Source organism: Biomphalaria glabrata, chromosome 6 (assembly GCF_947242115.1).
Source record: "Biomphalaria glabrata chromosome 6, xgBioGlab47.1, whole genome shotgun sequence".
NCBI classification, from domain to species: domain Eukaryota; kingdom Metazoa; phylum Mollusca; class Gastropoda; family Planorbidae; genus Biomphalaria; species Biomphalaria glabrata.
Window position 1 is genome coordinate 46,839,560 of NC_074716.1, and position 13,141 is coordinate 46,852,700.

The following is a 13,141-nucleotide window of genomic DNA, read 5'->3' on the forward strand; positions in this document are numbered from 1 at the left end:
GTATTCATTGACCCTTTCAACCAGTTGACTCACAAGTGTCATGGGCCATAGAAACGAGAGACATTTATATTTTATTTTAGTCTCTCTTTGTTTGGAATGTCATTTGTGGATTCACATTTAAAAAAAAATTATTTACTTTGCTTTGGCTTAATGACAACATTTACGTTTCTAATATATTGAAGATAACTCTCTCTCCCTTTATCTCTCTCTCTGTCTGTCTTTCTGTCTGTCTCTCTCTGTACGAACTTCCTATTTCAACCTTATGAGATGTGAATAACAACTAGTATATGTCAATTCAACTTTCATCAATTATCTCCACCTGTACTTTTATAGGTGGCGCGAGCTTGAAAAAGGCTGTTCAACTCAATTTATAAGTATGAAAGTCCAGTAGAACTAGCAAGATACCAATTGTCAATGCGCGTGCTCTTACTTTAAAAAAAATCGTTATAAAATTAGTACAAAAAAAACAAACTACATACTTCCGGTAGCTTTCATTATCAACACAATGACCTATAAAAAAAATTGATATTGTTATCGTTATTTCTTAGTTTTCTTTTTACGTTCTTATTGACATGTTGAAGTTGTAGCCAAGTTTATTTTTAATATAAATATTGATCTAGTTATTTGATAGACATGTTAAATCAACTAAATTGTTTTTAAAAAGAAAAATGCATTTTTATGCACATGCATTAACACCATTTTTAAAACGCATGACATTATCTCGCATACAGTGTGTACTGCGTTTTACACACCCAAACAATAGACATAGAATTAACAAGCCAGTTTTGAGTAGGTAACGGGAACATAGAAACAGTAAACAAAAGACTAAAACCAGAGATAATCTATCGGACATTTAAACTAGTATCAATTATCAACAAGGGCTAATTAAACGCATGCACATTAACATACATAGTTATGTATTTATCTCGTGTAACCTAAATTTGTGCGTGACTGAGATACTTCAGTATACCGTGTCATAGGATAAAAATATATATGACTAGATTATTTAATGATGACAAGGAGTCATCCTGTAATGCCTGAACATTATCCACAACTAGTCTGTCACATCTGAAAAGTTCGACTTAGGCCTTTTACGTTAGATTTCTGAGCAATCGAAGACCCCAGCACCGTATGAGACACGTATCTTTTGTGATACGCATAAGCAATATAAGCTCTACATATTTAAAACTTTTAAAAAATCTCATTCCTTAAAAATAGCTCAGGTTTCGGAAATCACAACCGTGTAAGATAAACTATTTCAGAAAGATGGCCGACGTTCCAGCCTCGTTTTGATATCTATTTAGAATACAACGATTATAGATTATTTTCGATAATTTATGTCAGTGTCAAAGATCGCATCTTTTAGCCATGTCTTTTTACTACGCTTTCCAGTTTTCAAATTGCAAATTCTTCATGGGTTAGGGTTAGAAACAGGAATTCTTCATTTTTTTTTAAAATTGTCAGGTAGAGTTGAGCCTTCGGCTCTTGGAACTCTAGGCCAGCAAAAGTGAACAAGAGCTCCTTCTCACCGGCCTGTATGAAAACAGTGTTCACTGTTTTGTCTGGCGGGTGGGTCAGACTCGCGGCTAGAGGCCGCGTATAGATCTACTAAGACCCCCGCCATTTTTCTTTTCTATACCAGGCTAACAGTGCGGGACACGCCATTTATTATGTAACGGCCCCTTGAGGAACAGCGCCTGGATTGTGACAAGGTTGTGGGAGCTTTTTTACAACTCCGCGCAGTGCAATGAGGATGCTCTCGCACCCCCTTAGGCACCCCCACGGGAGTCTTGTTTTGCTACCCTTTAGCCTAATCGTTTCCTCTTACGATCGTTTCCACCCGGGCGCCACTATGAGGCAGGGTAGCATGCTCGGGTAGAAACAGGAATAAAAAACCTGGACACTTTTCTCGAAATCGACCAAAACGACTTTTCTAGAAATTTGGGATAAGAATTACTAGCTAATTTGGCCACACTGGGAAAACTCTAGTTTGGCAGTTACAATTTTTCGAAATAGTATCTCAAAAATTAAATTTGGTCTAGAGTCTATACAATCTTTATCTTGAACAGACCAACACGTCTTTATTTTGGATACTTTGGTCATGCGCACTCGTGAACATGCGCAATAAATACTTGTTTTATGAAGTCATCACATTTTATCGCCTGGCCCTATTCAAACAGCAAACATTCAGTTTGATCACGTGACTTATTGAAGTTTAACGGACGAAATGTGAATTTTGTTGTTTTAAAGTCATAACTTTTGCTCAGTCTAAGTCTGTGTTTGTGAAAGTCAAGACTTGTCGATCGAGATCTATTCCAATTTAGGTGAAGAGAAAATGTGAGAAAATGGAAGCAGAGAACGGTATAGAATGGAGGGGGGAAAAAAAGGAGGGGAGGTGATCGTGTCGTTTCTTTGACAATTACGTCCCTTGGCAAGTTGAAATGAAGCAGACGGTACGTAATGAAAGAGGAAAGACATCAACACTTTCACTTGGAGATGAAGGACATTGGGTGGTGGGGGAGGCGTGGGGGGGGGGACTCTTGACTACAAGTGAAATTATCGACCCTTCAATATTTCTCGAATGTATTTTTTTTGTTTACTTTACTGTGAGACCATCTTCTTTTAAAGTTTGAATTGCTTTCTATTAATTCGGTTGAAATTGAGAAAATCTATATTTTTCACCGAAATAATTTTTTTTTATATAAAACCATTCACTTACCTAGATAATGAATGCACATGCTATTAGATAAAATAGTGTCATGGCCTTATTAGAGTTAGTTGGAGCTGATTCCTTGAGCTTCTGAGAGTTGGGCGAATTCCTATTCTTCTGGCATGAGGAGCTCTTCAGCCTTGACTGGCTTCCTACCTAGGAGTAGGAAAACTAAAAACTTCTGCTGCTATACCCAAAGCATGGAAACGCCTTCGGGAGGCCACCCTGAGGAAAAAACTGGAGCCGGTGACCCTTAGGGAGCTTTCAGCACACAATGCTACACCCTGGCAGAACCTGCCACGCTGCTGACTCCGAATCAGAAACCCCATTAGTAACGAACCATGCTGTGACTCCCTTAGAGCACGTGAAAGGAAGCGGGCAGTGAGTTTTAAGGTCGCCTTGCCCCATGTACAAGGACAGCCCTAATGCTGCACACGATCCAGTTCTCTCTGGTGTGTGTTACATTGCTCCGACCATTGCTAATGCCCAGGCATTCATCTTATTTCTATTAGAATCAGCTGTGGCTAGTTTGTTTTCATTTGTATGGTAATTAAAAGCCTTTTATTTCAGATAAGTTTTGTTTGAAAGAGAGAGGGCGAGAAAGAAAAAGAGAGAGAGAGAGAAAGAGCGGGAGAGAGAGAAAGAAAGAGAGAAAGTGAAGTAAAAAGATTGAGAAAAAAAAAGAAAATGAGGAAGAGTGAGAGAGCCTGAAAGAAAGGGAGAAGTAAAAAAAAAAGAGAAATAAAAAAGAAAAGAGATTGGAGACGAGACAGTGGCAGAGAAAAAGAAAAAAAGAAAGAGAAAGAGTGGAATAGAGAGAAAGAATGAGAATGAACGGGAGGCGTTAAAAGTATATTTTGTCTCGTCAACAGTTTTTAGAGGCACATTTCACACCAACAATCAACTATCAACAATCAACTATCAACAATCAACTATTAATGCATAGATTTAAATAAAGCCCCTAGCTATTATCAGATTCCTACGTCATTTTGTTGCGTCACATCTGCCGTCCATTTCATCATGTGACCTAATCACCCTAGATTTCCAGACGAACAGATCCAACAGTCTGTCATGACAAAAGATGTGAGGTCAAAAAAAAAAAAGGGGGGTGGGGTGGTTCAGACAGCCATTAGCCAAGATCCTATCTTCACCAGTACAACCTAGATTTTTATGGCCAGGCATCGAGTGTCTGTTATGTCTCATTCTCAGCGGTCATTTCGACCTAATCATAATTTAAAAAAAAAAAAAAAGAAACAGTTTTGTTGTTTTCATTAAAATGTTGGTTTTTTTTTTTTTTTTTATATGAAAGGCTAATTAGTTCGATGAGATTCGTCCATCGTCCACTGGAGGAAAAACACTCTTCAAAGAAAATTGTTTTATTTCTTTCCTTGAAAACTTTTTTGTTTAGCTATGCACCTGGTTACGTCCTGATATATTGTTCATTAGCCTTTTAATTGGGATCATTTGAATCTTAGCTGACAAGGTATGTACTAGCACTGACCGATACTCTATGGGAAGGAGGGCCTAATGAGGCGGGCGATGCCAGGGTGTGAAAAAACTTAACAAGGGAGAAGCAAAGATTTTAAAAAAAAGATGTTGGTCTATTTTCATAATGAAGGCAAATCTAAAAATATTTTTCTATTTGGTGTATCCGGTGAACAGTGTACAGTAGTCTTGATAAGCTACAAATATTAAAAGAATAGAATATTTATTTAATGTTTGTAGCGGCAAATTGAGTTGCCTCTGAATTTGATTGCATTACCCGCGCCTATTTCTCTCTCTTTCTCTCTCTCTCCCTCCCTCTCTCTCTTTCTCCCTCCCTCCTCGGCTCTCTCTCTCTTTAAGTTCTGCAGAGATGACGTACTTAAGACACGACACCTAGCGGTCTATGAGGGCAGAAGATGTTTCGACCAACGAACAGCTTCCATTACGTACTTTAGCTTAAGTCAACTAAAAATAAGATCCGGGGGGGGGGGGAGGGTGCAATGATGGACTGCCTTAATTCGCAGTTTTACACACACAAAATTATAAAAAAATCAAAATTTCATCATTATCTGAACACGGTGACCTCCATTGACAACACGAAATCCACTCAACCATTATGAGGTTTTCCTCTTATTGTACGTGACCTTGATCTAAGTCACCTTTGTGTGTATGTATGTGTGAGTGTGTATGTGTGTGTGTTTTGCACTGATGCTAAACAGATATGTTTGCCTCCTGCCTGTACAAGCAAGTTGCAAGGGATTTTCTCTTATAACTGTGGAAATTGTTGCTGTAGTTTTATCTGAGCGCTCTCCTATTATCTCGTATGTAGCTGTAACAAATTTGTTACTGAAACTGATTCGAACATTTTTATGAATTATTTTATAAAAGAGTCAAAACGTTGAAAATCTCATTTAGATTAAAACCCCAATTTTAATATTTCCTTTCTAGATTTTCTAGTTACACAGTCAAATATTGCAGTCTGTAATTGATTATTTGCATTTAGAACGGTCATATGGTATTTACCATGCATAATTTGACTGGCTGTTAAAAAGTACACAGGGGAAGATGATATAAAAAAGAAGAATTGCTTGTCCTAGTTATGAGCTCAATTCTGTGACTAGAATAGATCTTTCTGAATATATAAACCTCCTATTCTCCAGACATTTCTCTGAGTCATACCTCCAAGAATGTTAAATGTTGGACACTGTCTAGGCATTCAGTCTGGTCAATTCTTGCAAGTCGCATCCTCCAATTTTTTGCAAAGAAAAAAAAAAGCTCCCCCCCCCCTTGCGACTACGTCCAATTGTCTGTTCTCTGGACGTGTAATAATTACATTATCAGCCCCGCCATCTCCCCCTCCTCCCCCCCCCCCTCAACTCATATCGTTATTGTGCACCTCTCTGGCCCATTGATATCACCTATTTCTGTCCGGAACCCAGATTTAATCTCCGGAGCAATTTTCGGGCTTAGGGCTGAACGAAAAAAAAAGGGGGGGGGGAGTAAACTAAAGCGAAAGAGCTTTGCTGGGATAGACTGTGCTACTTCCGCAGTGGACACTCTTCAGCATTGCATGATGTGCCTCCAGTAGGACAAAGCGTCTATATATACGTGTCTGGGAGCAGTAGCCTCTATTTCAGTGCTCGTAGCACTTGGACTTGAAACCTTGTTCGGAACTTCAGCCACAATTTTTTGTTTACTTCAGTTTTGGAATTTATAGGGCAAAAATATTTGCTTGAAATAGCGTGCGGTCGCATCACTTAGGCGTAGTGTATAGCATGTTAGTAGCAAGAAGTGAAATATTTGATTTATTGTACAATTTTTACTTCTAAGACTTCGTAACCTGGCAATGATCTTTTTCAAGAGTTAAACTTTAGGTTTTCTAGTGTTAAACTTTTAGTATTCCAGTGCTAAACTTCTAGTTTTCTAGTGCTTTGCTTCTAGTATTCTAGTGTTAAACTTGTAGTATTGTAGTGTTAAATAGGGTGTTTACATCAAGATTCTACTTTCGTTCAAAGTTTAAACATAACCAATACTTATTGAATGCTTTTCATTTTATTGGATTAAAAAACAACTGTAGAAATAAATGTAGGGAACAGCAATTTGTGTTTGTTGACTTTTTAGTCTCTCAAACAATCTGACGGATTCAAAGCATTCCAGGTGGAAAAAAAAATAGACACACATATCGAAAGAAATGGATAATGTGGAGTCATCAAGTATCAGCGGTTCGATTACTTCATTAGAATCGATTCTACCCATTCTAAAGCTGCAGATTCCAGTAAGTTAAAAAAAATACATTTTAATAGATCTAGAATATTTTAATGTAAATTTCGAACTAGTTACCCAACCTTGAAATAAATTACTATATTTTTTTCTTTAAATTTCTGACCAACTTTGTTTACATTTCCACCCATGAAGATTTGTGAGCTAATAGTAGTAATAAATATAACTTTTTATATATATAAAATATTCAGATTACAACTGTATTGACGACACACAATAACATGTTCCTGATACATTGCAATGTTGAGCTCCTGACCTGGTCTCCACGTTTTCCTTCATTCATGACATTTATTATAACCTTAAAATAATGAATAGAAAGAAAACTCATTAACATCTATGATTGATGAATTTTTTTTTTCGGTTGTTAACAAAGTTACTTGTTTCTGTGAGGTAATTGGTAATGATGGTATCGTGTGATCAACCCCATTTCATTTCCTTTAATTTAGAACTATATAGAAAGTAGAAATGTCCTAAACCCCCATTAATCTCATAGATTTGAACACGACCATTGGCTTGAATACCAAGCGCTCTACTTAAAATACATCGGACAAAGACAGGCGCAGAGGGCGAAGAGCGTACTTAAAATGACCCCCCAACCCCAACTCGCCGTCAACGGCTTCTTCTGCATCAGTTATGGCAAAATATGTAGGTCGAAATTCGGTCTGCACACATCATTAATTTTCGGAATTGAAGACTGTGTCTTCTTTTTCTTCTTATGCCCTAAACTTTAATATAATTCATTTTATTATGTTGTTTTAAAAACAAACAACATTTGTACAGTTGTACAGTGCATCTTTCCTGCTCTAGCTGGCTCGTTGCGCTTTGGTTAAATTTCTTTTGTGTACACATGGGGGAGGCAGAGGTGTAGCTAGGGTGGGGGAGGGAGGGGCAGAATTTGAATATCCCCCAAATGAGTGTTTTTTTTACATTAAATATAACGCAAAATGCTGGGGCTTTCAAATTCAAGTCCCCCCCCCCTTCCCGGGCCCCCAAATGATGGAAAATTCCTAGCTACGCCACTGGAGGAAAGGGGGATATGGGAGAAGGTTCCGGCGCTGCCTTTGGGTGTTCAGCAAACATAACTCGATTTGGGATTGGAACTCGAGCCCTCTTGATAGGCAGCAAATCGATTTATGCTACTCAACCACACATCTCCAGCTTTTCTTAATTATTTTTTTTTTCTCCTTCTAATTGTAAATGTGTGTTTTTAATACTCCCGACTTTAGCCATATTTGATAACTGAGGATAGAATTCAGAGTTCTTGTTTCTGGCAGTTAATGAGGCCAGAGAAGCGTCATAGTCAACAATTCTATCATTCTACGCAGACTCTCACGGGAACCCGCTTCTGGGAATATCAAAGGCGTCAGCGCTGGGAACTGAATTGAAAATATAATTGGTAAAGTAGGAACATGTTGGAGGCGCATGTTTGAATCTCCCCGTAAACTCACGCCATGGTTTGATCTACCAATGTGGAGAAGGGCAGATAAACTAAAAATACAAAAAAAAAATAAAAAAATTACGGGCCCTGGTTTAAAAAAAAAAAGATTAATCAAATTATTTCGAAAAAAAATATTGACATTTTAATGGTAAGAAATAGGGATGGTAAGCTGTGTTGAAATGTCCAAAAGAAGAACACAGTTTAAGTTTCTCTATATCGTTTGACAGTATGACTTGGAAACAAAAATTCGTGATACCTCAATAAAGTTCCAGGCAATGTGCGGTAACCCACTTTGCAGACCCCTAGCTACGGGCCTGGTCATGATCACCACATGTGTTCACAAGGCAGCCACTAGCAAGTAAGACAAGATAGTAGATTGACAAGTAGAAGTAGATAGATCTTCAATGTTTTCCCACATTGAAATAGCAGACGTGGAAAGGTTATCACCAATACCTGGGAAACAGCTGGGTCAGAGAGTTCTAAACAGAATTGGAGACGAATTAATGGAGAAACAGACAGGAGGTTGGGTCGAATCACTCTAGCGGAAGATGGTTTTAGTGTATCACTGTTGGTGGAAGTTAAAAAAAGAAAATATGTGTGTGTGTGGGGGGGGGGATGCTATTGTAAGTCCCGTGTTCCCACCTCCCTTATTGAACTAGTTTCTACCATTCCTCATCTTCCACTAAATTGTCACTAAATCTCTGCTCAACTGAAGTGTAAAAATGTAAACGCCATCGTTAAAAGTGTTTATACATCATGGTTACAGTTGGCTATAACTTCTATTTCAATTTCCTTGTTTAAATTGACACTCTTTTAAACCAAGAGAAACCTCTTTTGAATCTTTTTTTTTTCACAATAGGCTACATGATTTTCTTTCTATGACATGCTAATCTGTTCTTTTTTCTCAACGCCCCCCCACCCCACCACACACACACACTCAGTTGTTGTTTTTTCCTCAGTCTTAGAAATGTTAACCTTCAAACACTTTGTATTTATAAACATAAGACTTAGATCCTGCATTAAATGTGCAATTAAAATCTTAGTAACCAGGAACTAAGCATTCGTTAGTAAGTTTTCTAACTCTGAAGAGATCGAGTCAAGTCTTGAATGAATATGTTATAAATGCACAAGGTGTCCTATGATACGTATGGTGTTAAAATGATTGAATTGTGATTGAAAAACTGGTTCCGACATTCTCCCCCTTCTAATAAAGGTTTTTACTATTTGATAAAAACACTTTGCAAACTATTGTACATTAGATTTATACTTGAGACCACGATATTGTCATGCTTTAAGTCTATTTATTATAGGCGAGGTGTGCGAATCAACTATTATTTGTGTGAAAACAAAGAAATGCATCAATTTTATTTCTATCATGTTCATTTTGTTGTTAGACAGTATTAAAACGCAAACAACATTACGGTCTTAAGGACACAAGTATCATGCACAACTGACTTCAATTCAACATCTAAATGTCACAAAAGGACTATTGTTCTTTACAGAATTATTTACTCCAACTTGCATCCTCCTGTGCCTTTCGGTTCACGAAGCGGCAAGCTGTCTCCACAAAGATCTGTCTCTGGCAGTGTATGAAGCCTCTTCCCACCTTGTGATCTGTCTCTGGCAATGTCTGAAGCCTCTTCCCACCTTGTGATCTGTCTCTGGCAATGTCTGAAGCCTCTTCCCACCTTGTGATCTGTCTCTGGCAATGTCTGAAGCCTCTTCCCAACTGGTGTCCACTGCTCTGAAGTCTTCCATGAAAGTGTGGCGCAAGGTTATACGAGGACGTCCCTGTTTGCGTATTGGCGTTCATGTCATTGCAACTCTTGGTGGCATGCGTATCTGTCGGAGGACGTGTTCAGCGAACGCTCGGTCAAGCCTCATTAAGTGGTCGAGTCCCAGTACTGCATAGCATGTCTTTGATTAAGACCCGACCTCCGTAATTGACTCATAAAATCCGTTTTAGCCATTTTTTTTTGCCACATTTAGTCTTTTCTCGATTTTGGCAGATGACTTCCATGTTTCGCATGCATATGTTGCTGTTCGGATGACGATTGTGTTAAGTGCCCTTTTGTCTCAAGTCCATTATTATCATTATTTTTAATTATGTGAGAAGCGTGGTCGAGAGGCTACCTAGAAGGGGGCTCGAGGTTCGACACCCGACTCGGGCAGAATTGTGTTTACTGAGCGCCTAAAGGCAGCACGGAAAACCAACTCCTAGATACCCCCCCCCCAACTGGTCCACAAATAAGATTGGACGAAAGCGCTCTGAGCATGCTATAAGCATGAAAGTAGCGCTGTATAAAAGCTATATATATATATATATATATATATATATATATATATATATATATATATATATATATATATTAATGTCTACAGTATGTTAATGTTAATATCTATCTGTGACAACAGAAAAATTACTTTACAAAAATATAATAATAGTAATGAAAATATTATTTAATAGCAAAGACATACTACATAACTATTGAAACCATCAGAGACAGAAAAATGATACACGGATTAGCATATCAACAACCAAAGGATAACCAACCAAAATTAAAAGCCAAAACACACCAACATGTACACACTAACACATGCATGACCGCACCCACATACCAAATAGGTACTGAAACCATCAGATGTGATGGATTATTCAGAGCCACAAATTTGATATAAGAATACCACATTAAAAACTAATAAATAGCTAACCGGGAATAAAAGTAAATACACAAATATACTTACACATTGACTAGTAGATGCATAACCATAAATTCATACTCTTCATACTTATATAAACACAAATAAACACACATTTCTTTTCAAGTACCTCATAATATATTTTTTTTAAAGGAAACCTCAGAATGTTAGCTTTATCATCATAGGAATCTTAGGGACTTGGTATCTTTTCAATGCCTCTTTTTCTGGACTTTATATAACGCAATCTATAATTTATTTATTTCTTTTTGAATTTTTTTTTTTTTTTTAATGGTTTGGCTTTTTATTAGATAAGAAAAAACAATCTACTTTTCATCTTCTTTGTCTCCTTTGGTTGCTCTTGTGTAGATCATTTGAGAAGCATGTTTGGATATGAGACGAATCAAACCTTTTGAATGCAACTCTCTGAGGGCCTGCTTTGCAAGTGATCCTCTGACCTTTAACCTTTCAGAAACCACTGAAGGGGTAATGAGTTTATAGCTGGGAACTTTTTTTTTTTTTACAGTTTATCATAAGTTGCCTTGTCAAAAAGGATCAAATTGTTGAGTTTATTGCGGACTTTTCCTTTGGACCACTTTTTCTTTTTAGCTTTACCGCCAGAACCTTCCTTTTTAGGTTTGCCTGCAGTGGTTTTAGAAGAACCGGGACAGAATATGAAGTGTTTAGTTTCCTGCATTATTATTACAAATATCTAATTGTAAAGTCTAAGTATATAGCCATTGTCATAAATACTTACAGTTATGAACAATATTTTTATTTTTTTCTGGTAATTAACAATAATAAATCTTACAATTTGTATCAAATGTATTTTCAATGTTTAGACAATAAATTTAATATCAATAAACTAAAATTTTTAATTTCATTCTCAAAAGGAAACATAATTTTAAACTCAGTTCACTCCCCTGACTTAAAAAATTTCTTTCTTTCAAATATCATTTTTAAAAAAGGCTATTCATATATAGCTAAAAGGTGCCTAAAAATAAAACCAATAAAAACTCAAAAGTAATCGATGTGATTAGCAAATTTAGCACGTGTTTATATTTATTTCACCTCGCCAACTTCGAGTCATTTAAAATCCTACACATCACCTATCTGGAGCTTGTGTCATTGGCCTTCCATTTTTCTCTGACGCTTTTCTTCTGCCAGCGCTGTTCTCTTGTCCTCTGCAGTTTTCACAGCGTGATGCTATGATGCTCTATCATGTGCTTCTGTCTCTCGGGTGGCTGGGTCAATGTTGAAGGCTTTCAGGGAAGCTTTGAGGGTGTCCCTGAAGCTTTGAGGGTGTCCCTGAAGCTTTGAGGGTGTCCCTGAAGCTTTGAGGGTGTCCCTGAAGCATTTCCTTTGTGAGCGCTTTCCTTCCGTTAATTAGCCATACTGTTGTTAAGGGATGCGGTGGTCTTCCATTCTTGAGATGTGGCCAGCCCATCGCTGCTGGGACTGCATCAGGATTGTGTGTATGCCCGCTCTTCGAAGGACGTCAGTATCAGGGGTTTTTTTTTTTTGCCATTTAACATTCAGTATTTTTCGTAGACAGGTCATATGGAAGTTGTTCTTTTTGTGTGTGTGTGAGCATATTTTCTATATACTTCTGAGACAATTTAGGGAGGATGACAGCTTGATAAAAACCTAGCTTTGAGTTTGTGGTGATACCTCGTCTATTCCCTTTCAACATATTTACACAGTCTGCCATAGGATGCACTGACCTTGGCTATGCGCAGGGTCGATTTCATCATCGATGTTTCCGTTTCTGGAGAGTGTGCTGCCAAGGGAGGTGAATCTGTCTACTGCATTTATTTCCTGTCCATTTATCTTAATGCTTGAATCCAAGTAAGCTTTCCCTGGGGCAGGCAAATATAAAATTCTTTTTTGTGTTTATTGTGAAGCTAAAGTCTGAACATGCTTTTGAAAAGTCACTGGCGATGCTCTGCGAATCATTTTCAGAGCAGGCATTTAAGGCACAGTCGTCAGAAAATAGCATGTCCCTGATTACTGCTGATTTTTGTTTTTGATTTTGCTTTGAGCCGCCACGGGTTGAATAGGCCACCATCAAATCTGTATGTTATATTTATCCCGCTGTTTTCTCTACTTGTGAATGCATCTGTCAGCATTGCAGAGAACATGATACTGAACAGTGTAGGTGCTAGGACACAGCCTTGTCTTACCCCGTTTGATACTTCGAAGGGTTCTGATGGTTCTCCGCTTTCCTGGATACGAGCCTTCATGCCATCATGAAATAGTCTCACAATGGATATGAATTTTCGTGGACAGCCATACTTTGACATAATCTTCCAGAGTCCTTCTCTGCTAACAGTGTCGAATACTTTTGTTAGGTCGACTTATATCGAGAAGAGGTCCTCAATTTGTTCTTGGCATTTTTCCTGGAGTTGCCTATACTTATTTCAAAGCTCACTCTATCTGTCTGTCAAGTTAAAAGTGTGTAAACGTTATTTCTCCCAGAACCATTCTCGGATCAAATAGAAATTTTGCACAATTATTCATTGGCATACACA

General features: G+C 37.7%; 1 protein-coding gene across 3 annotated transcripts in view; it reads left to right on the forward strand.

Moving 5' to 3' along the window:
- LOC106053814 (four and a half LIM domains protein 2-like) overlaps positions 1 to 13,141 on the forward strand; it is a 176,410-nt gene that overhangs the window by 50,247 nt on the left and 113,022 nt on the right. Inside the window, exon 1 of one of the 3 annotated variants that reach the window (XM_056032848.1) lies at positions 6,372 to 6,470. The exons of the other annotated variants lie outside the window; for them this stretch is intronic. Coding sequence (XP_055888823.1) covers positions 6,387 to 6,470 — 84 coding nt within the window. The 5' untranslated portion in view covers positions 6,372 to 6,386. Of the gene's footprint in view, positions 1 to 6,371; positions 6,471 to 13,141 lie in introns of those variants that run through there. 3 annotated transcript variants of the gene reach the window in all.